At 44.5% G+C, this 25,799-nt stretch overlaps 1 protein-coding gene across 2 annotated transcripts in view; it reads right to left on the reverse strand.

Moving 5' to 3' along the window:
- COG2 (component of oligomeric golgi complex 2) overlaps nucleotides 1-25,799 on the reverse strand; it is a 442,013-nt gene that overhangs the window by 408,271 nt on the left and 7,943 nt on the right. For both annotated transcript variants that reach the window (XM_077486570.1, XM_077486569.1), the window contains exon 3: nucleotides 25,085-25,150. In XM_077486570.1, the coding sequence (XP_077342696.1) occupies nucleotides 25,085-25,150 (66 nt within the window). The remainder of the gene's footprint in view (nucleotides 1-25,084; nucleotides 25,151-25,799) is intronic.

The following is a 25,799-nucleotide window of genomic DNA, read 5'->3' on the forward strand; positions in this document are numbered from 1 at the left end:
AACACAATGTCCTCATTTTGATGGAATGCCGAAACCACCTTTGGAAGGAAAGAGGGCTACGGACGTAGCACCGCCTTATCCTTGTGGATGACCAGGTAGGGAGACTTGCATGACAAGGCCACCAACTCAGAAACCCTCCTGCCAGATGTAATAGCCACTAGAAAAACTACTTTCCGAGAGTGTTAACAAGGGAATCTCCCTAATGTTCTCAAATGGCAGTTTCTGAAGCGCCGATAGCACCATATTCATATCCCACGGAAGTAGTGGTGGTCGAACCGGAGGGAATACATGTCGAACTCCTTGCACAAAAGGTACTCACCAATGAGTGAGTCGCCAAGGGGTGTTGGAAAAAGACAGCCAAGGCCGATATATGTTCTTTGATGGTGCTTAACCACTTGCCGACCGCCGCACGACGATGTACATCGACAGAATGGCACGGGCAGGCATATGGGCGTACATGTACGTCCCTGCCTTCCCACGGGTGGGGGGCCCGATCGGGCCCCCCCCCCGGTGCCAGCGGCGGTCGGAATCCGTGCAGGAGCGATCCGGGATGAGGGGGCGGCCATTCATTCATGGCCACCTCCTCGCGATCGCTCCTGACGAATGAATGGGCAGCATTACATCACTTCCTCTCCTGTAATATAAACACAGGCAGAGGAAGTGATGTAATCTCCCCTCGCGTCGGTCTTTTTCGTTCCGGCACCGAGGAGAGAGGATCGGTGAGTTGCACCAACACACTACACTTACAGTAGAACACGCCAGGCACACTTTCACCCCCCCTTCACCCCCCGATCACCTCCCCCAATCACAGTGACACCAATTGCATTTTTTTTTTTTTTTTTATTATTGCATTGGTGTCATTTGTGACTGTAATAACTGTTAGGGCAGTTAAGGTTAGCCCCCTTTAGCTCTAGGGTACCCCCCTAATAAAGGTTTAACCCCGTGATCACCCCGTCGCCAGTGTCACTAATAAGCAATCATTTTTCTGATCGCTGTATTAGTGTCACAGGTGACGCTAGTTAGGCAGGTAAGTATTTAGGTTCGCCGCAGCTTTTTATAGCGTCAGGGACCCCCATATACTACTGCATAAAGCCCCCTGATTGCCCCCTAGTTAACCCTTTCACCAGTGATCACCATATAACTGTTACAGGTGACGCTGGTTAGTTATTTTTTTATAGTTTCAGGGCACCCGCCATTTATTACCCAATAAAGGTTTAACCCCCTGATCACCCAGCGGGTGATATTAATTTGAGGGTCAGATAAGGTCTGCGTCGCCCCAGGCAGCGTCAGGTTAGTGCCAGTACTGCTAACACCCAGACGCAAAGCATACACCTCCCTTAGTAATATAGTATCTGATCAGATCTATATTAGCGTTGCCAGCATTTTAGGTTTCCCAAAACGCATTGTTAGCGGGATCAGCCCAGATACCTGCTAGCACCTGCGTTTAGCCCCTCCGCCAAGCCCAGCCCAGCCCACCCAAGTGCAGTATCGATCAATCACTGTCACTTACAAAACACAACACACATAACTGCAGCGTTCGCAGAGTCAGGCTTGATCCCTGCGATCGCTAACAGTTTTTTTTGTAGCGTTTTGATACAGTCGCTGACAGCCTAGGTGCTTTTTTACCTGTGAGTCTCACTAGTGTACCCCTAAATTTAGAGCCCAAAATGGCAAAGCAAAGGTACACTAGTGAAGAGGCCTACACGTTTCTGAGCATGACAGATAGTGAAGAGGACGTCACTCATCTGTCAGATTCAGGCTCAGAATACGATCCTGTAGAGGACAGTGGCTCCATGACAGATAGCTCTGGCGACGGAGATGAGGTCCCTGTTAAGGGCAGGTGTACCCGATCCCGAATGTTTTGCGTTGTTCAGGTGAAGGAACCGCAGGTCCCTCGTATGGAGCAGAGACGTACTAGAGCCCCTCATCCTTCTGGTGAACTGGCAAGCACCAGCGGCCTAGTACACCCTGGATGTACATCCAGCACTGCAGTAGCACGTGGTGACGTGGCGAGTCCCATAAGTGCAGTTCAAGCTGGCGAGGTGGCAAGCACAAGTAGTGTCCCGCTGTCACCAAGACGAAGACAAAGACAGGCACGTCGTACCCATAGTGCCCTTCCTGCAGAATTCGCCAATCCTGATTGGGTGCCCACCACTTCTGCAGAACCCGTACTTCCCCCATTCACTGGCCAACCTGGCATTAACGTGGAAACAGTTGATTTTACGACACTTGATTTTTACTCACTGTTTTTCACCGAAGATCTCTATAGATCTATTGTGGACCAAACCAATTTGTACGCTGGTCAACACATCGCCACTGTTCCCCAGTCCGCCCTTGCCAGACAATGGAAACCAATTACGGTTTCCGAATTTAAGATCTTTCTGGGCCTCTCCCTCAACATGGGCATAACCAAAAAGAGTGAGTTGCGGTCATATTGGTCCACTGACCCAATTCACCATATGCGCGTGTTCTCCGCTTCCATGTCCAGGGCACGATACGAGCAGATTTTGCGGTTCATGCACTTCAGCGACAATGAACTCTGTCGTCCTCGTGGAGACCCTGAATACGATCGGCTCTACAAAATTCGGCCCCTCATAAACCACTTCAACCAACGTTTTGCAGACTTGTTTACTCCCCATCAAGTTGTCTGCGTTGATGAGTCCCTGATTACGTTTTCTGGTCGCTTGTCATTCAAACAATACGTTCCCAACAAGCATTCCAGATACGGGGTCAAGATGTATACGCTCTGTGACAGGGCCACAGGCTATACATGTAGTTTTATGGTTTATGAGGGTAAAGATAGTCAGGTAGAGCCGGAGAACTGCCCTGACTACATAGGAAGCACTGGCAAGATAGTGTGGGACATGGTGTCACCCTTATTCGGAAAGGGGTACCATTTATATGTGGACAATTATTACACAAGCGTGCCACTGTTTAGTCACTTGTTTGATCATCAGATTGGAGCATGTGGCACCATGTGACCTAATCGCCGGGGCTTTCCCCAGTGGCTTGTAGAGTCCTGTCTTAGGCTGGGGGAGAGAGCCTGCTTGCGCAGTAATAATTGGCTCGCTATGAAGTGGAGGGATACTAAGAATGTTTTCGTTCTTACCTCCCTTCATGCAGACACGACGGTCCAGATTCCTACGGCGACTGGTATTGTGGAGAAACCCCTCTGTGTCCACAAATATAACCAAAATATGGGAGGGGTGGACCTCAATGACCAGTTGTTGGCGCCGTATCTAGTTGCCCGTAAGGCCAGACGCTGGTACAAAAAAGTGTGTTTATTTATTCCAATTGGCTATGCTGAATGCTTATGTGCTACACAAAGCTTCAGGAAGGACTGGATCCTTCCTTAACCACTTTCAGACCGGACCAATTTGCTGGTCAAAGACCAGACAAAGACCAGACCACTTTTTGCGATTCGGCACTGCGTCGCTTTAACTGACAATTGCGCGGTCGTGCGACGTGGCTCCCAAACAAAATTGACGTCCTTTTTTTCCCATAAATAGAGCTTTCTTTTGGTGGTATTTGATCACCCCTGCGGTTATTTTTTGCGCTATAAACAAAAATAGAGCGACAATTTTGAAAAAAACGCATTATTTTTTACTTTTTGTTATAATAAATATCCCCCAAAAATATATAAAAAAAACTTTTTTCCCTCAATTTAGGCCGATACGTATTCTTCTACATATTTTTGGTTAAAAAAATAAATAAATAAATAAAAAAAAAATCGCAATAAGCGATTGATTGGTTTGCGCAAAAGTTATAGCGTTTACAAAATAGGGATAGTTTTATAGCATTTTTATTAATAATTTTTTATTATTTTTTTTTTTACTAGTAATGGCGGCGATCTGCGATTTTTATTGTGACTGCGACATTGTCGGGGACCCATCGGACATTTTTGACACATTTTTGGGATCATTGTCATTTATACAGTAATCACTGCTATATAAATGCAGTGATTCCTGTGTAAAATGACACTGGCAGTGAAAGGGTTAACCAGTGGGTGGCAGTGTAGGGGTTAAGTGTTCCTAGGGGTGTGTTACTAACTGTGGGGGGGTTGGGCTTTCATTTAGTGTACACTGATCTCTGCTCCAATCACATGGAGCAGAGATCAGCGTCACTAGTTGCTAGGCAGAATGGAAAAATGTTGTTTATACAGCATTTCCTCCATTCGGCCGCTCCGTGAGACGATCGCGGGGATGCCCGCGGCGATCGAGTCCGCGGGTCCCGCGACCGGACTCACGGGGGTCCCGACCAGCGCGGGAGCGCAGCATTGAATATTGGACGTACATGTACGCCAATATGCCTGCCCGTGCCATTCTGTCGACGTATATCGTCGTGCGCTGGTCGGGAAGTGGTTAAATTCCAGGAGGATATCGTCAGAGCCCTTCTGTATCCAGGCGGTGCTCCACCTCACCTTCCCCAACCAGATGCAGTAAGCCGGCTGCATGAGAGGCATTATTCTTATGTCATCCCGAGTACCCCTACCCAACAAGCCCCCCAAAGAAAATGTCGTGTCTGCAGAAAGCACGGATATAGGCGTGACACCCGTCATTGTCCCCGCTGTCCTGACAATCCTGGTCTTTGCATTGGTGAATGTTTTGAACGCTACCATGAACTAGTTGAGTTTTAGGAGTAGGGTACAGCATTGCACAGGCTAGGCACACGTTCACAGGGTCTCCCAAGATGCCATCGCATTTTGAGAGACCCAAACCACTGGAAACGTTACAACAGAAGTGTTAAAGTTACATAAAAAAAAGTGTTTAAAAAAATAAAAAATAAAAGTAAAAAAACAAAAAACCCAAAAAAAATATAAAATAAAAAAACAAAAAATATTTCATCAAACATTTGGGCAATATAGTGATTTTTAGTGCATTAAAATTAAAAAAAGTGTGTTTTTTCCCCAAAAAATGCGTTTAAAAAAAAAAAATCGCTGCACAAATACCGTGTGAAAAAAAAATATTAAACACCCACCATTTTAATCTGTAGGGCCTTTGCTTTAAAAAAAAAATACTTCATGTTTGGGGGTTCAAAGTAATTTTCTTGCAAAAAAAAAAATATTTTTTTATGTAAACAAAAAAAGCAAAAGTGTCAGAAAGGGCTTTTTTTCAAGTGGTTAGAAGAGTGGGTGATGTGTGACATAAGCTTCTAAATGTTGTGCATAAAATGCCAGGACAGTTCAAAACCTCCCCAAATGACCCCATTTTAGAAAGTAGACACCCCAAGCTATTTGCTGAGAGGCATGTCGAGTCCATGGAATATTTTATATTTTGACAAAAGTTGCGGAAAAAAGACATTATTTTTTTTTTGCACAAAGTTGTCATTAAATGATATATTGCTCAAACATGCCATGGTTATATGTGAAATTACACCCCAAAATACATTCTGTTGCTTCTCCTGAGTACGGGGATACCACAAGTGTGAGACCTTTTGGGAGCCTCTCCGCGTACGGTACCCCAAAATCCAAGCACCACCTTCAGGCTTTCTAAGGGTGTAAATTTTTGATTTCATTCCTCACTGCCTATCCGTTTCGGAGGCCATGGAATGCCCAGATAGCACAAAATCCCCCCAAGTGACCCCATTTTGGAAAGGAGACACCCCAAGTTATTTGCCGCGAGGTATGGTGAGTATTTTGCAGACCTTCATTTTTGTCACAAAGTTTTGAAAATTGAAAAAAAGAAAAAAATATATACATTTTTTTTTCTTCATTTTCAAAAACAAATGAGAGCTGCAAAATACTCACCATGCCTCTCGGCAAATAGCTTGGGGTGTCTACTTTCCAAAATGGGGTCATTTGGGTGGGGTTTGTGCCATCTTGGCATTTTATGGCCTTCAAAACTGCGATAGGTAGTGAGGAGTGAAATCAAAAATTTACACCCTTAAGGCCCGTACACACGGTCGGACTTTTTGACAACAAACATGCAAATGAGCTGTTTTGGAGCAACATCCGACTGTGTGTACGCTCCATCGGACAAACTTTTTCTGTTTTCATCGGACTTTTGTTGTCTGTGCGAACGGACAAACTTTCTGGCAACAAAAGTCCGATGGAGCAAAGTCCGACCATGTGTACGCAAAAGCATCGGACTTTTGTACAAGGTACAAACACGCATGCTCAGAACCAATGCAAAAGATCAGACTATAATACAGAAGTTCACCAAAGGTGGCGCTGGAGTCATTGAATGTCCTCTTTTGAAGCGGCGTCAGTACGTTGTGACGTCATTACGTTCGTGTTTGTTGTCAAAAAGTCCGACCGTGTGTATGCAATACAAACTTGTGGACCACGCCCTTTGTACAAAAGTGCACGGAAAAGTTTGTACAAAGTCCGACCGTGTGTATGAGGCTTTAGAAATCCTAGGCTCCCAAAAAGTCCCACACATGTGGTATCCCCTTACTCAGGAGAAGCAGCACAATTTATTTTGGGGTGTCATTTCACATATGCCCATGGCATGTGTGAGCAATATATCATTTAGTGACAACTTTGTGAAAAAAAAAAAAAAAAAGTTGTGGCAAAATATAAAATATTCCATGGACTCAACATGCCTCTCAGCAAATAGCTTGGGGTGTCTATTTTCTAAAATGGGGTAATTTGTGGGGGTTTTGTGCCATCTTGGCATTTTATGGCCTTCAAAACTGTGATAGGTAGTGAGGAGTGAAATTACAAATGTATGCCCTTAGAAATCCTGAAGGCGGTGCTTGGCTTTCGGGGCCCCGTACGCGGCTAGGCTTCCAAAAAGTCGACCACATGTGGTATCCCCGTACTCAGGAGAAGCAGCAGAATGTATTTTGGGGTACAATTCCACATATAACCATGGCATGTGTGAGCAATATATCATTTAGTGACAACTTTGTAAAAAAAAAAAGTTTTTTTGTCATTATTCAATCGCTTGAAGCAAAAAAATAAAAAATATTCAACGGGCTCAACATGCCTCTTATCAATTTCCTTAGGGTGTCTACTTTCCAAAATGGGGTCATTTGGGGGGGTTTTGTACTGCCCTGCCATTTTAGCACCTCAAGAAATGAGATAGGCAGTCATAAACTAAAAGCTGCGTAAATTCCAGAAAATGTACCTTAGTTTGTAGATGTGACAACTTTTGCGCAAACCAATAAATAAACAGTTATTGACTTTTTTTTTACCAAAGACATGTGGCTGAACACATTTTGGCCTAAATGTACGACTAAAATTGAGTTTATTGGATTTTTCAAATAACAAAAAGAAGAAAATATTTTTTTTCAAAATTTACGGTCTTTTTACGTTTATATCGCAAAAAATAAAAAAATCGCAGAGTCAGTCAAATACCTTTAAAAGAAAGCTCTATTTGTGGGAAAAAAAGGACGCAAATTTTGTTTGGGTACAACATTGCATGACCGCGCAATTACCAGTTAAAGCAGCAGAAACCCATCCCTACTAGTCCCCCGTAATAGATTTCTAATATTTTAATTTTCAATCTTTTATCTTTTTATTGTTTATTTATTCATTTATTTCATTTTAAATTTTATTTTTGGAAATTTGGAATCTGTTAATTATATAGTAACTGTCCATAAGGGGAAGGGGGGAAAAATAAAATTATTATGCGTTTTATATGAAAAGTGTGAAATTTGTGGAATTTATATATATATATATATATATATATATATATATATATATATATATATATATTTTTTTTTTTTTTCTCTTACTATTATTCCCATGTCCATCTTTATTTCTGTTGCCTTTACTTTAATTTTTATTTTTATTTATTTTTTATATTTATTTTTAGTTTTATTTTCATTTTCATTTTCATTATTTTATTTATTTTTATTTTCTCTAATCTAATCTCTTATATATAATAATTTTTCTGTTTCACCTTTTCATTATTTTTATTTTATGTAAAATTAATTCATTTCCTTGTTATGGTTTACATACAGATATGCATTGAAAGATATAGATTCACTTCCAATAGCAACTATTACTATAGTAATTCTAGAATACCTGTAATCATGAGTTTATCCTCGTTTCCTTGTCGCTCTTTTCGTTTGGTAGATGGGCTCGTCCCCTCCCCTAGATATTAAGCTCCCTGTGATTGGCACTAGCGGGGAGGGCGGGGAGGGTGTCAGCGTATTTATATTGTAAACATACACTAGGGCGTCACCTGAAGGAGGCCACGCCTCCGAAACATGTCTTGGGAACAATCAGCTAGAGCCAGCGTCAGAGCCAGCACACACGTCGATAGATCCGCCCCCCGTTGCGAGTGACGTCATCCATAGCCGGCAGGTCCGTGCGTGTGAGGCGTGGAGAGAGGAATAGTGTACCTGCAGCAAGCAAGCGAACGGAGTGCTCAACCATCCATATTGTCAGCTACTGCAGGGAGCTTAAAATCGGGGAAGGAGGCAACAGTGGAGGCTTCAATTGTCAATGCAACCATTCAATCGGATGTTTGTGAGTGATATACCTGGCTTTTTTAATTTTTTACTGAGTTAAATAAACGTTAATGCACTAGGGCTGGTGTGCGCTCTTTTTCGTTCTTGTGCCAGTTAAAGCAGCGCAGTGCCAAATTGTAAAAAGACCTCTGGTCATTGACCAGCAAAATGGTCCGGTCTGAAAGTGGTTAAGGCAATTTTCTGATCCACTCCTCACTGCAAAAAACAGCAGGATCCTGGAAACTGAATAAGTGCGAAGACGTGACACACATGAAGATGTAAGCCTTCCAGGTCAGTGCCCATCAGTGCTGCATATCAGTACCGCCTATCAGTGCCCATCAATTCTACATATCAGTGCCTCCTCTTCAGTGCCTGTCAGTGAAGGAAAAAACAAAAAACGTAATAACCAAAAAAAAAAAAAAAAATTCTAATATTTTGAGCCTTTTCATTTTGTTTAGCAAAGAATAAAAACCGCCAGTGGGGGATCAAAAGTCACCAAAAGAAAGCTCTATTTGTGGGAAGAAAATTATAAAAATTTAGTTTGGGTACAGTGTTGTATGACTTCGTAATTGTCAAAGTGTGACAGTGCTGAAAGCTAAAAATTGTCCTGGTTAGAAGAGGCGAAAGTGCATGGTATTGAAATGGTTAAGTAAGGGGCTGGGCCACATACACATAGCGGCCCGCCCAGATGCCATCCCATTGGCTGGTGTTGAATGGGTGGGCGGGACCCAGCTATTCAACAGACATCCAACCTCAATTGACAGCTCCTCTCTCCGTACAATTTCACACATCACAGCACTGCCCTGCCAACAGCGTGTAGAGAAGGGAGGAGGAACCCCACGTTGTCCCTCCCTTCTCCACACTTTGCTGGCAGAGATACGGCCAGTGTTCAATTTCGGCCTAATTTGGATAATAATTGGCCGATGACCAGTCCTCAAAGCAGAATTCTGTAAAACTGCCTTTTGATGGGAAGATACTGTTTGGCCAAAAAACTGGAGACTGCCATCCCCAGGGTTACGGGAGGAAAATCAGGTCTAAGGATAGAAGGTCCAAATGCCAGAGGGGACAACCACCCAGGGGAGCGTCAATCAGGTACCAGGATTTCGGAGACTTTCGCCCATACAAAGGACTCCAGAAGGGGTTGGAGGGGTACACAGTCAACCTTTGAAAATTTGCAGAGAGCTAATGCCCCTGTGGCTCCCTCAGAGATACCCAGAAGCCCTTTTAACACCAGGCCCGCTTAGGAGGCAGTTGGGAGCCAGGCTGCTTAAAGTGACCCAGTTCTGGCAAGACCACTGCCAAAAACTGAGGATTCAGTCCACAGTGGCGCAAGGCCATTATTGGCTATTCAAACAGCAGCCTCCAGACTTACTATGTGGGATGTCCCATAGAAAGTGAGGGAGACACACAACAAGAGGCTGAATCTATATATCCGGGATAGAGAGACTCAAGATGGAGTCTCTCCATACCATAATCCAGGTTATTCAAACAGGAGACTGGAGGATTTCAGTGGACTTGCAGGATGCCTACCAGCATGTCTTGATCCTTCAGTCATACCAGATTTGCGTTGGTGGACAGGCATTACCAGAGCCAGCTGGAGCCTACACAGAATATGGTCTACCTAGGGGTGCAAAATTTTGCCACTTCAGAAACTCCCCAAAATCAGAGAGAAGGTCCAACAGGCATTGCCTGCACCAGTGATGTCAGCATCCCAGTGCACGAGTCTGCGAGACGATTGTTAATTTTTCCTGGGCTCTCTGGAAAAAATAGGATTTTTAAAACAGCTTACCTTTAAAATCCTTTTCTTTGGAGGTACATCACGGGACACCTAGCCATAGTACTTACTATGTGGGCTTAATGGGCCACCTTCAGGTGCTGTATACTGGCACGCCCTAAATTAAAAAGTGCCCTCCCTATATAACCCCTCCCACTGATGGAGTACCTCAGTTTTGTAGCAAAGCAATACCCAAAGAAGGGAGGGACCTCTGTGTCCCGTGATGTACCTCAAAGAAAAGGATTTTACAGAAAAGCAGTTTGAAAAAAAATCCTATTTTTTTATCGTACATCATGGGACACAGAGCCATAGTACTTATTGTGGGATGTCCCAAAGCAATGCCAACTGAAGGGAGGAAGACAAAGGCAGGGATCTTTTGCATTGGTTCTGAGCATGCCTGTTTGTACTTTGTACAAAGTCCTATGGTTTTCTGTACACACGATCAGACTTTGCTCCATTGGACTTTTGTTGCCAGAAAGTTTGTCTGTTCGCACAGCCAACAAAAGTCCGATGAAAACCAAAAAAGTTTGTCCGATGGAGTGTACACACGGTCAGGTGTTGCTCCAAAACAGCTAATTTGCATGTTTGTTGTCAAAAAGTCTGATCGTGTGTATGGGCCTTTAGGACCGTCTGGCAACACAAACAAAACATCTGTTTTATGAATCTGAGCGGTCACTTTCAAATAGGCCTTAACCGCCCTTATCACAAAAGAGAATTTAGTGATTTTTCCTTCACAGAATGAGGCTCTGGAAAAAAGGTGGCAGAACAATATCTTGGTTTAAATCAAAACCTGATACTACTTTCGGTAGGAATTTAGGATGAGGTCATAATACAACCTTATCCTTATGCAGAACCAAATATGGCTCTTTACAAGACAGAGCAGCCAACTCCGATACTCTTCTAGCAGAAGATATGGCAACCAAGAAAACCCATTTTCCTTGTCAAAAGGACCAAGGGAATATCTCAAATAGGCTCAAAAGGCTGCATTTGTAAAGCAGATAGGACTAGATTTAAGTCCCAAGGGTTCAAGGGGGATCTAACTGAGGGATTAATCCATGTAACCCCCTGAATAAAGTTACGAACCAGAGAATGGAAAAAAAATACTGATAAAGGCAGACACCTGGCCTTTGATAGTACTCAAGGCCAGCTTCATCTCTATTCCCATTTGTAAGAATTCAAGGATCCTACCTATGACATTTTCTGAGGTGCTAACCCCTGGATTCACACCAGGAGACATATGCCTTCCAGACTCTATAGTATATGATTCTGGAGGCCGGCTTCCTAGCATTAACCATAGTAGAAACTACTGAAGTTGACAGCCCATGGTCCTTTAAATGTGGGTCTCAATATCCAAACCGTTAAATTTAGCGTTTGTAAAAGGTAGGATGGAATACCGGACCTTGCGAGAGAAGGTCTGGACACAGCAGTAGGGTCCCTACTGCCATTTTTATGATCTCAGCAAACCAAGATCTCCTAGGCCATGCTGGGGCCACAAGAATCACCTACTTCCCTTCTTGCTTGATCCGGCGAAGAAGCCGTGGAAGCAGCAGAACAGGAGGGAACGCATAGATCAGTGAGAACTAATGCCAAGGAAAGACCAAGGCATCTGTTCTGCATGCCATCGAATTCCCTTGTCCTTGACACAAAGTTGTCAATCTTGCTGTTGAACCTGGACGCAAACAACTCCCCATTTTTGACAGAAAGATGTCGGGATGAAGGGACCATTCTCCCAGGAACAATTGTTGGCGACTCAAGTAGTCCGCCTGCCAATTCTCTATCCCTGGAATGAAAATTGCTGATAGGCAAGGAATGTTGCCTTATGCCCAAGAAAAAATACATAGTTCGTAAGGTTGAATAAAGACACCAGTCCATCCAGTTCAACCTGAATTGTCACTATCCCTGTACACTGCACACTCACATTGAGGCGAGTCAAGGAGCCCACAATCCAAGGTCCCCATTCATATACTAGGGCCAATTTTGGGCAGAAGCCAATTAACCTACCTGCATGTCTTTGGAGTGTGGGAGGAAACCGGAGTACCTGGAGGAAACCCATGCAGGCACAGGGAGAACATGCAAACTCCAGGCAGGTAGTGTCGTGGTTGGGATTCAAACCAGCGAAGAGTGCTAACCACTACACCACTGTGCCGCCCCCAATACGATTCAACCTTCTGGGCTGCACGACTTCTCATGCCCCCTTGGTGATGTAGGCCACTGCTGTGGCATTGTTGGTTTGAATCCTGACAGGATAATTCCGTAGTCTGAGCGTCCAGGCCTCTAGGGGCAGGCGTGCTGCCATAATTTCTAGAATATTGATGGGCAAGGTCCTCTCTGAGATGGATCATTTCCCCTGGACAGATTCTTCTTCCAGGACTGCTCCCAGCCTAAAAGCCTGGCATCTGTTACCACCTTCCAGGTGACTGGCAGAAAGGATTTCCCATTTTTGAAGATTCTTGGATATCAACCACCAATTTAGGCTCGGACGCACACTGGGGGATAAATGCATTGGAAAGTCCAGAGCATGGACCTTCTTGTTCCAAGTACATAGGATACTGTTTTGTAGCAGTCTCGAATGAAACTGCGCATAAGGAACGGCCTTGAAAGAAGCCATCTTTACCAACAATTTCATGCAAAGACGAATAGGATTCTTCTTTGCTTTGACCACATGTATCAGTTCCTTTATGGAACTGATACTTTCCTAGGGCAGAAACACCATCTTTTGAGCTGCATCTATGATCAGCTCCAAGTACTGCAATCTCGTTGGTTTTAAAGGAGGATTTTTCTAGGTTGAGAATCCAACCTAGGTCTTCCAGGTAGCTGACTGTGGTGACCAAAGTTTGGTTTAAGCGGGCTACCGCTTGATCTATCAAGAGTAGATCGTCTAAATAGGCTAGTATTGTTATACCTTTGGCCCTTAACCTGGCTAAAAGAAGAGCCAGGATCTTTGTAAACACTTGAGGAGCAGTAGCCAGTCCAAAAAGGTAGGAGCTACAAACTGAAAGTGACGATTTTCTACCCTCGAAGCGTAGAAATTTCTGATGAGCGGGGTGGGGGGGGGGGGGGGATTCGAAATCGGCACATGGAGATGAGCATCCTTGATGTCGATTGATGCCAGAAGTTCTCCCTCTTGTAGGAAGAAAACTCCATGTGAAAAGGAATGGATGTTTAAAAAACTATTTAGATGCTTGAGATCTAAAATGGGTCTGACATCCCCGTTCGGTTTTGGAACAATGAACAGGTTTGAATAAAAACCCAAACCTCGCTCTCCCAAAGGGACCTCCAATATCACCCTTGAGATTAGAGATGATCCAGAGCTAGAAAGAGACTTCTTTTTCATTGGATCTTTGGGAAAGTTTGATCTGAGAAAACAAGGATACGGGAACTCTTGGAACTCTAGTTTGTAACCTAGAGAAATTGAGGAAGCCATCCATCTGTCTTTACAATGTTCCTGCCAGACTCTTGAAAACTGCAGAAACCTTCTCCCCAACCGAGCGAGTGGGGGCGTCCCTTCACAAGGAGGCTTTAGTATTTTGTTTTGCGGGCTTCCTCCCCCAGGTCCTCTTTTGGCCCTGGGACTGCCTGAGAGGTTTACCTCTAGAATCTGACAGTGGAGGCGGTCGAGACTGCCTGGGAGGCAGCTGCCCCTGGCACTGAAGAAGTAAGTTTAAAAGTAAAATGCTTAAAAACGTTTTCTTAAAAGTGGTTCTGCACCTAAAAAAAAAAAGAAAAAAAATATTAAAAGCCAGCAGCTACTAATATTGCAGCTGCTGACTTTTAATAAAATCACACTTACTTGTCCCAGGGTCCAGCGATGTCGGCGGCAGATGACGAGCGATCGCTCGTCTCGCTGCTGCCCCACGCCGCCATCCTCTGTCAGTGAATCGGGAAGTGAAGCATCGCGGCTTCACTGTCCGGTTCCCTACTGCGCATGCGCGAGTCGTGCTGCGCGTCTCTTCTGGTCCCCGCTGTGTCCTGGGAACTGTGCGTTTCCCAGAACACAACGGGGGGGGGGGGGGGGCGAGGCGTCTGCGGCAGTCTGCCTGGAAGTGGGTGCAGATACCTGGATTATCCAGGTAACTGCACCCCCTCCCCCCTGAAAGGTGCCGATTGTGGCACCGGAGGGGGGGGGGGGGGGAGGGATCCGATTAGCGGAACTTCCCCTTTGAAGAACCGCTTTAACCGGTAAAAAGGAACTTTTCCCATTAGAAATTCTTTGGTTATGCTTATCCAGATCATCCCCGAACAATCGTTCACCATGAAAAGGGAAACTGGCCAAGAGCTTTTTTGCAGGGAGCTTCGGCTGAATTTTTCAACCATAGGATTCTATGCACATGTACCAGCCCTAGCATAAGCCATGAGGCCTGGAGAATAGGCTCTCTCATAGAGTCTACTGTGAAACACAATGCTTCTGATATACTGGCTAAATCCCGGGCCTCCTGATCAGGAATAACTGAGTACATCTGTAAACTGGTGCATTAAGGCCTGAGATGCTCCAATCCCTGACAGCGCAGGTTGAAATATAGTTCTTAAAAAGGGAATTCCAACTTCTTATCTGATGGATCCTTTAAATTCTGAGCAGTCAACTGTACAAGCCAGGTTTTTATCTACAGAGGATATAGCAGTGTCAATTGCTGGAATTCCCAATTTATATACACACACACACACACACACACACACACACACACACACACACACACACGTGTTCCTCTATAAGATAAAGCATAGAAAACTTTTTGAGGGAAAATTTGTTTATCTGGATGCTCCCATTCAGAATACATAAGCTTCCTTAGCTACGAATGGATAGAAAAAGAACGATCAGTTTGGGAAGGCTTTAGTGAACAAAAAAACAGACGTGGGCTCAACTGACTGTGCTGCTGGCAGTGAAAAAGTAGAGCGGACCAAACCAGTGAGAGATTGTACCAACAATCTTTCCTGCAGGATTCGATATTTCTGTATCAGGTTCCTCAGACGCAGAGACGTTAGCCTCTTCCTGGTCCTTAGAAAGCAAACCATCTTCTCTTGCTCCTCAGAATGAGGGTCCTGAGCAATGGACCAGGACCTGCTAAGCTTAGCCCCAGTCTGGAATGCAAATAAAGCATCCACTTTTTGCTCCAAGCTTGCAATAGTTGAAGAAAAAAAACCTCCTGGGTATTATACATAGGCTGCAATGTCAAGAGCAGCTGCAACACTTGCCCCTCCTGATGGATCACCGATCAGCCATATCCCTCTCAGGGAATGACGACATCTTTGAGATGTTTCTAGGCTGCCGTGTGACTGCAGTAGTCCTACTAGAGCCCCTTTTGAGGTGTTTTTTACCCCCCTTCCACTCATATCCCGATGGACAAAGCAGAGGTACTACCAGAAGGAGTGCATCAACTGCATGAACAATAGTCCAGATTAATTGCGGCCATTAATGCTCAGCCTGATGCTGTAAACGTGTCAAAGGGAATGCCTGTTTCACCAAACCTTTTAAAAACCACCTCTGTTCATGTGACTCTCCAGCAGCACGAACAGACACAATGGTGCCTTTTTAAAAGCTCCACTACAGCCCCCAGTAGTGACTACATAGGGATGACAACATTTACATTTTTAAAGGAGACATTCATAAGAATATTTAGAACATTTCTTAGAAAAAACTCCACTTATTTACCTTTCCCGCCGCAGGTTTTCTGTGGTAAACCAACAGACCCAATCTTCACCCTTCACGGTGGGTTCTGATAAACCTTCAGGAGCTGGGCATTCTAGAGGAAACCCACTATCCTGGGCCTGCAACAACACCCTGCCAGTAAAAACTTAATGGCCTCACTACCAAAAAGTACTGATACCAGGGTCCAGCTTTCTAAAAGAGAAGCATTCACAGGCAAAACCTTGTTACTTCGGATACGAGGCCTGGGTACCATTCAATTTGGCCAAAAGAGACACTTTGAATGGATCCGGTCAGCATGGCTAGCCCCGGCAAGGATTGCTCCAGTGGAGCTCAGCACAGCACATCTTTACTCATGACCTACACCTTAGACACTGGTAAAAAAAAAAAAAAAAACTGAGGTACTCCCACCAGTGGGAGGGGTTATATAGGGAGGGCATTTTTAATTTAGGGCGTGCCAGTGTCCAGCACCTGAAGGTGGCCTAATAAAACACACATAGTAAGTACTATGGCTCTGTGTCCCGTGATGTTCGATAAGAAACTCAGTTTTCTAATAAGGCTTCCTGATGCAGTGGAAGAGAGTTTATCTAGTCTAACTAATCAGGATCGCCACCCTGACCCGCCAGAGTCTCTGGTGGTAGACAGAACTAGAGATGCTAACCAACATAGTCCATTAAGGCTGCAGACATGGATCATTGTTAACAGATGCCAGTGCAGCAAGGTGGGGTACCACCTGCCAACAATTTAAGATCCAGGGCAGAGGGGAAATTCCCATTCAGGGCCTAGTTTCCAATATTCTGGTACGTCAAGCAGCATTCATGGCATTGGCCACCTTGCTGCCTCACATACAGGGTCGCCCAGTCCTGCTCCAGCTGGAAAACACAGCAGCTGTGTCCTACATACAGCGACAAGGCGGGACGCACAGCCAATCCCTTGAGAGAGGTGGAATTGATCATGACATTAGCACAACAACATCTCCCAGATTTGAGGGCCATATATTTTCCAGGCTGTCAGGGCTTGGAAACGGATCGCCTATCCAGACAATTCAAGGATCCCAACGAATGGTCCCTTCACCCCGAGTGTTAAAACAGATTATCCACGAATAGGGGTGTCCACAATTGGATCTTTTTGCCTCATCAACCAACTGCAAGGGGAGCCAGATCCTCTCACGCTACCTTCATTCAATAGCGGAGGGAATGGACACCTCGACCCATCCTTGGGTTGTGCAAATATGCTATGCCTTCCTTCAAAATTTCTTTAATCCTGAAATTCCTGAGGAGATGGACAGAGAATTTGACAGTCATTGCAGTGTTACCTTACTGGCCTCGCAGACCATGGTTCTCTCTGGCAATGGATCTCAGACTTTGACCGACAATCTCTTTGGGAGCAGCCAAACCTTATACCCGTCAGAAACCATGAATCAGACAGAGACAGAAGTACAATTAAATCACACTTGTTTATTAAATAAAAATAAACGGTAAATAGAGAAAGTGTAGTCAAAGCATAGCCAGAGTCCAGGAACCAGATTGAGTAGTCAGCCAGGCCAGAGTTCAATAACCAGATCGGGTAACCAGCCAGGCCAGAAGTCAGGGATCCAAGTGGAGCAACAGCAAGCAGGGTAAGAAGCAAGAAGGGAAATCTGCAAGCCAGTCTTTAAACAGAACCGCGGGAGATGGTCTCTTGTGATGTGACCAAGGCGAAGGCAGAGATGAAGCGAGCTGGACAGCTTTAAGTAGGCAGGTCAGACAAGCATGATCAGGAACAGCTGGTAACTGTGGAGAGAGATGAGAGCTGGCAATTAGCCAACAGCTGAGCAGCCAGCCCAGAGAAGGAAGGGCTAAGCCAGCCCTGACAATACCATATTCTTCAATGAATGGGTGGGTGCTTTCAGCCTTCCCAGCAGAAGCAGATGCTGGTCTCCATGAGTTGGGCATTCCCAAAGTCCTCAAAGTCTATTTCCATGCTACTTCTTCAGTCAGATGTTCTGACAGACTTTTTATTATACCTTCCCGAAAATTTAAAGGGAAAAAAAGGACTTGGCCAGAACCATCTCGGCCTGGATCATAAAAACTATTCACTGGGCATATAGATCGGCAGGAAAGGACACTCCGAAGGTGGTTAGAGCTCACTCAACCAGGGCGAGGTGTTCTTGGGCAGCACAGGCAGGAGTGTCACTGGAGACAGTATGCAAAGTGGCTAGCTGGTTATCCCATCACACGTTCCTGAAACACTACAGGGTGGATCCAGCAGCTTACTACAGAAGAGTTTGGGTGGAAAACCATCCAAGCTTCTATGTCAGTGATGGCGAACCTTGGCACCCCAGAGGTTTCGGAACTACATTTCCCATGATGCTCCACTACACTACAGAGTGCATGGGCATCACGGGAAATGTAGTTCCAAAATATCTGGGGTTTCTAATAACAAAAAGTAGAAAATATTTATTTTTTCAAAATTTTCGGTCTTTTTACATTTATATTGCAAAAAAAAAATAAAAAATTATCGCAGAGTCAGAGTCAATCAACTACCTTTAAAAGAAAGCTCTATTTGTGGGGGGGGGGGGGGGGGGGGGGGGGGGGAATTTGGAAAAAATCCTCTGGCTGTTGACCAGCCAAATGGTCCGGGGCTTAAGTGGTTAAGGAAGAGACTTCTGAAACTTCTGCACTAACCAACAGCAATCAGTGCAGTCACCTAATCATTGTGAATAATACACAATAAAATCAATGCAATGAAATACAGAAAAGTCACTAATTGCTGCTCCAACACCGTTACCCAATAGGTGATTTCACTGCACTCCTCAAAAATTTACTTAACCCTTTATAATGTAGCGCGACTTAAAATAAATAAAAAAGATAAATAAACAAAAAATTACATAGACCCCCAAAAGGCCAATTTGTTTGTGCTTCAATGAAAGTCCACAACATTTTCCGTGCTTCCAACCACCGATGAAATTGAAGTTTCCACTTATCTTCACACTAGATAATCACCTGTGCACAGCATGCAATTCACTTCCTGTGACCCCCAACTGTAAATCAAGGTCAATAGCGCTTTTGCCCCCTTACAGTGTGGAAAATAGTTATTTGATCCCCTGCAGATTTTCTAAGTTTGCCCACTTACAAAGAAATGAAGGGTCTATAATTTTTTATCATAGGTGTATTTTAAAGCGGGATTCCACCCTAAAGTGGAACCTCCGCTGATCGGATCCCTCCCCCCCTCCGGTGTCACAATTGACACCTTTCAGGGGGGTGGAGATACCTGTCAAAGACAGGTATTTTCACCCACTTCCGGGCATAGACTCCCGTGGGAGTCTACGCCATTTCCTGCCCTGCCGCGCTGTCTGCTGGGACACACATGGGTCCCAGTGACAGCGCGGAGATTTCCTATTGCGCGGCGCGGCTCGCGCATGCGCAGTAGGGAACCAGGAAGTGAAGCCGATTCGCTTCACTTCCTGATTCCCTCACCTAGAATGATGACTACAGCAGCCGAGAGCCAAGCGATCGATCGGCATCGCTTGAACCCCGGACAGGTGAGTGTCCATTTATTAAAAGTCAGCAGCTGTAGTATTTATAGCTGCTGGCTTTTAATATTTTTTTTTTTTGGTGGAATCCCTCTTTAACCACTTCCCACCCGGCCAATGCATATATACGGCCGGGTGGGAGCCGTCTACTCCTGATAGGACGTTCAGGAACGTCCTTCAGGAGTAGCGGGATCGCCCGCGCAGCGGCGCGATCCCGATGTGCTCGTGTCAACCGGACACGGCACATCTCAGATCGGCAGGAGGGCTCTGTGATTGGCCCTCCTGATCACATGACGGCCGTGTCCAATCACGGCCGTCATGTGATGTAGACAAACAGCCGGTTGCTAGGCAATCGGCTCTCCTCTCCTCACACGGAAGTCACCGCTGAGGAGAGGAGAGCAGAACACTGCAGCCGGCTGATGATCAGTGAGTATGGGCTGCTTTTTACAGCTTTTTACTCACTGATCATCAGTGTAGTGTAAAACACACAACACACCACACAGTACAAACACAGTCCCCACATATGTCCCCAAATAATAAAAACACATGTCCCTAATAATAAAAACATGTCCCCCACATATGTCCCACTAAAATCACATGTCCCAATGATTATCTGCACACATATGTACGTGATCACCTGCACACATATGTACATGATCATTTGCGTACATATGTCCGTGATCACACAAACCAATTACTATACACGGAATTTTTTTTACCAAAAACATGTAGCAGAATACATTTTGGCTTAAATTTATGACAAAATTTGATTTTATTGGATTTCTTTTCAAATAGAAAAAAGAAAATATTGTTTTTTTTCCAAATTTCCGCTATTTTTGCGCTTAGATCGCAAAAAAAAAAAAAAAACGGAGTCGTGAATAAATAACACCAAAATAAAGCTCTATTTGTGCGAACAAAATGATAACAATTTCATTTGGGTACAGTGTAGCATGACCGCGCAATTGTCACTGAAAGCGCTAGAGCGCTGAAAGCTGAAAATTGGTCTGGGAAGGAAGGGGGTGAAAGTGCCCTGTATTGTAGTGGTTAAATAGAGACAGAATATCAAGCAAAAATCCAGAAAAAATAAAATAAAAAAAGCACATGATACAAATGTTATAAATTGGGTTGAAGTTCAATGAGTAATATAAAGTATTTGATCCCCTACCAACCAACAATAATTCTGGCTACAGTATGTGGTCATGTGGTACACCGATTCGTCCTGTCAATTTAAGAAGGTGCTCCCGACGACAAATCATTACGTGTGTAAAAGATACCTGTCCACAGAATCTCTTTTTTCAATTCAAACCTCAGCATCATGGACAAGACCAAAGAGCTGTCAAAGGATGTCAGGGACAAGATTGTAAACCTGCACAAGGCTGGAATGGGCTACAAGACCATAAGCAAGACGTTTGGTGAGAAGGAGACAACTGTTGAAGCGATTATTCGCAAATGGAAGAAATACAAAAACAAAAAACACAAATCGGTCTGGAGGTTCATACAAGATTTCACCTCATGGGGTAGGGATGATAATAAGAAAAGTGAGGTATGACCCCCAGAACTACACAGGAGAAGCTGGTGAATGACCTCAAGACGATTGGGACCACAATCACCAAACAAACCATGTAACATGTAATACATTGCCATGGATTGAAATCCTGCAGCACCTGCAAGGTCCCCCTCCTCAAGAAGGCACATGTACAGGCCCGTCTGAAATTTCCCAACGATCATCTAAATGATTTAGAGAAGAATTGGGAGAAAGTGCTGTGGTCAGATGAGACCAAAATTGAGCTCTTTGGCATCAACTCGACTCACCGTGTTTGGAGGAAGAAAAATGCTGACTATGACCCTAAGAGCACCATACCTACAGTCAAGTACGGAGGTGGCAATATTATGCTTTGGGGAAGTTTCTCTACTAAATGGTACAGGCCGACTTTGCCTCCATTGGGGGGCAAAGTATTATAAAAATCTTGGATAAGAACCTTCTTCCCTGAGCCAGAACACAGAGGATGGGTCTGCCAGCACAACAATGACCTAAAACATGCCACCAAGACAACAAAGGAGTGGCTCAAGTAGAAGCACATTAAATTCATGGAGGTCTATAGAAAATGTATGGATGGAGCTGAAACTTTGAGCTACCAAGGGACAGCCAAAGTATTACTAAACCCACAACAGTAAAATCAGTCTGTATATGCAGTAAAGCATGCTTGATATACTCACTGTGGAACTTAAGGAGTAATCCTTTGCACTGTGTATAAAGGCTGCTTGATCCTGTCTCTCTGATCCTCCTCTTCTTCCACGGTCTCCAAAAAATAATCTGATGTTTACAGAGCCAGGGGACAGGCTGCACATGCTCAGTTTGATGTGTATTGCTAGAGAGCTTTTTTTCTTGGGAGAATGCATGTGAACAGCACAGGGCCAAACAGCACTGTCCAGACAGAGGATCAGGGGAGAAGGATAACTGCACAGTAAGCTTTACTAGGAACTGATAAAAGTCACAAGATTGCTATATACTGCTGATGAGAAGAAGAGGTATTTATCATTTTACATTTACTAAAATAATAATGCATACTGTGAGAGACCAGATATAGTGAATGCAGGTAATGGGTTTAGTAACACTAAGGATTTAAAGAAGATCTGTAAAGAAGAGTAGACCAAAATACCTCCATAGATGTGAGCAAACCTGGTAAACTACAAGAAACATCTTACCCTCTATGCTTGCCAACAAGGGTTTTTCCACCAAGTCATGTTTTGCTTGGGCATCATATACTTATTTTACTCACTGAACTGCAACTCAACTTAGAACATTTGTATGTGTTTTTCTGGTTGACGCAGTTGGGGGGGGGGGGGGGGGGGGGGCTGTTTTTTAAATTTCCTTGCATGTCCCCCTTAGATCTACAGCGACTGAACTTCAAGTGCACTTGTAGTGCAAAGTGGATTTGCCTTTCGTAAATAACCCCCTCTGTCTCTATTATTTAACCACCTTCAGACCGGACCATTTTGCTGGTAAATGACCAGAGGTCTTTTTACAATTTGGCACTGCGCTGCTTTAACTGGTAATTGCGCGGTCATGCAATGTTGTACCCAAACAAAATTTGCGTCCTTTTCTTCCCACAAATAGAGCTTTCTTTAGATGGTATTTGATTGCCTCTGCGATTTTTATTTTTTGCGATATAAACGTAAAAAGACCGCAAATTTTGAAAAAAAATTATATTTTCTACTTTTTGTTATTAGAAAAATCCAATAAACTCAATTTTAGTCATACATTTAGGCCAAAATGTATTCAGCCACATGTCTTTGGTAAAAAAAAAAAGTCAATAAATTGTATATTTATTGGTTTGCGCAAAAGTTGTCACATCTACAAACTAAGGTACGTTTTCTGGAATTTACGCAGCTTTTAGTTTACGACTGCCTATCTCATTTCTTGAGGTGCTAAAATGGCAGGGCAGTACAAAACCCCCCCAAATGACCCCATTTTGGAAAGTAGACACCCTAAGGAAATTGATAAGTGGCATGTTGAGCCCATTGAATATTTTATTTTTTTGCCTCAAGCGATTGAATAATGACAAAAAATAAAATTTTTTTTATTTTTTTATTTTTTTTTTTTTTACACAAAGTTGTCACTAAATGATATATTGCTCACACATGCTATGGGCATATGTGAAATGACACCCCAAAATAAATTCTGCTGCTTCTCCTGAGTACGGGGATACCACATATGTGGGACTTTTTGGGAGCCTAGCCGCGTACGGGGCCCCGAAAACCAAGCACCCCCCCCCAAATGACCCCATTTTGGAAAGTAGACACCCCTAAATTTAGGGGTACACTAGTGAGACTAGGTAATAAATGGCGGGTGCCCTGAAACTATAAAAAAATAACTAACCAACCAGCGTCACCTGTAACAGTTATATGGTGATCACTGGTGAAAGGGTTAACTAGGGGGCAATCAGGGGGCTTTATGCGGTAGTATATGGGGGTCCCTGGCGCTATAAAAAGCTGCGGCGAACCTAAATACCTACCTGCCTAACTAGCGTCACCTGTGACACTAATACAGTGATCAGAAAAACGATTGCTTATTAGGCTGGGTTCACACTGGAGCGATGTGGGAACGCCACGAATGCGCGGCGGGTTCCCGCATTACACATGCCTCCCGGCGGCAGTTCACACTGCCCTATGCGAACTGCTGGGAGTGTCAGTGAAATGTTAATGACACCCCCAGATCAGTTTGCATATCGCAGTGCGATCTGCAAACTCGGATCGCATGGTGTGAACACCCATGCGATCCGATTCTGCTGCGGGCCAAAAAAAGGGTCCCGTGCGAATTTGCGGCGGGTGCGACACGAATTCAGCCATACTATCTGTATGGCTGAACTCGAATCGCACAGAGATCGGATGTGATTTGCACTGCAGTGCGGTGCAAATCACATTCGTTCTCATAAACCGCTGCAATGTGAACCCAGCCTTAGTGACACTGGCGAGGGGGGGTGATCACGGGGTTAAACCTTTATTGGGGGGGTTAGGGGGGCACATTAGAACTAAAGGGGGCTAACCCTAACAGTTATTACAGTCACAAATGACACCAATGCAAAAAAAAAAAAAAAAAGCAATTGGTGTCACTGTGACTGGGGGGGCAGGGGTAATTGGGGGGTGATCGGGGGGTAAAGGGGGGGTGTGAGTGTGCCTGGCATGTTCTACTGTGTAGTGTAGTGCTTGTGCAACTCACCGATGCTCTCTCCTCGGTGCCGGAACGAAAAATACCGACACGGAGGAGAGAATACATCACTTCCTCTCCTGTGTTTACATTACAGGAGAGGAAGTGATGTCACGGGACATTTTCATTCGTCGGGAGCGATCGCGAGGGGGTGGCCATGAATGAATGGCCGTCCCCTCGTCCGGGATCGCTCCCGAACGAATACCGACTGCCGCAGGCACCGGGCGGGGGCCCGATCAGGCCCCCGACCGGCGGGCAGGCAAGGACGTACATGTAAGCCCTTATGCCTGCCCGTGCCATTCTGTCGACGTACATCGTCGTGCGGCGGTCGGCAAGTGGTTAAGATACACCCATGATAATTATAGGACCTTATTTTCTTTGTAAGTGGGCAAACTTACAAAATCTGCAGGGGATCAAATAATTATTTTCCCCAACGTATCGGCTATACACCGGATGGCTCCTCAAGATGTCCCTCCTCTTCTTCAGTCCCACCAAATGCAGGCATTCACTCATGCAAAAAGAATTGGGACCAATAGTGCTCTCCGTATATTTAAAACCATTTAATATAAAATATCTAAAAATTACACAAAGTGCCATGTACAACACATGCCATACATTTTGGAAGAATCTGTCTGGCCACAGACTCTGCTGATCGCAAATGGCCACTGTATCACATCACCAATGTAACTCTGCCCTTATACGTTATGCCCGCTCCACAGGTTTTCGCCGCAGGACCCCCTACTGAGGAAGCTTGTGGATCAGGCATAATGCATATATTGTTTGTGGAATTTTGTTGAAGCAAAAAATGTGTGGAATTTTGGTGTCTTTATGTAATTTTTAGTTTTAAATTCTTTGTTTGTAGAAGTTGCACTCCATCATAAAAGGGTAAAGTGAATTTTACATATTACTCTCTAAATATGGGTGTGACACGTTTTAAAAGGTGCACTTAGCCTTCAAGTAAAAGCATGCTACTCTGATCTAGCTTCTGTGATGTATCACACCACTAATGTTCATGTCCAAAAAAAAAATTAAAACATTTTCACCTACCAAAACTTCTTCACGCAGCTGTCCTAATGGCACTGAAAGTTGGCTCAATGCTCTATCCATTCCAACCTGATAATTGAAAGAAAATAAGACACCTCAAAAACAGGAGCATTTTCTAATATAGCATTAAAAATAAAATCTCACGTTTGACTAGTCAGATTCCATAGTCATGGAAGGGGAGGCATCTCCCCTGTATTACCTAAGGTGCATATAAAAACTGAAAACGTTTTTTTTTTTTTAAAGCTTTGTCAGAGTCATGCTCTCTATTTATCCTGATTGCCACTGTCATTTATCCACAGAACAGAAACAGATACTGTAGCTTAACAATAGGACACTTACCTGTACTGGAGTCCCACGATGTCGGCACCGCAGCTGATGTGTCAATCAGTTGTCGGGTGTTGCCGTCGCTATTGCGGGCAAGGGAACCCGGCAGTGTAGCCTTACAGATTCACACCGGGAACCCTACTGCGCATGCACGAGGCCCCGCTCCTCTCCTACTGGCCTGGCAACAGGGAGAGGAGGAGGAAGGAGGAGGGAGACCCAGGGTCACAGGCTACGGCCTGGACTCCCAGAAGTGGCAAAGAAAGGCATCCTGCTCCCCCTCTCCCCTGAAAAGGTGCCAATTGTGGCATGGGAAGGGGAGAGGAGACAAATGAGCGGAAGTTCCACTTTTGGGTAGAACTCCGCTTTAACCCACTTCAGACCATGTTCACACTGA

The sequence above is a fragment of the Lithobates pipiens genome, unplaced genomic scaffold (assembly GCF_037356315.1).
Source record: "Lithobates pipiens isolate NorthernLeopardFrog02 unplaced genomic scaffold, aLitPip1_a1.2 Scaffold_18, whole genome shotgun sequence".
Classification (NCBI taxonomy): domain Eukaryota; kingdom Metazoa; phylum Chordata; class Amphibia; order Anura; family Ranidae; genus Lithobates; species Lithobates pipiens.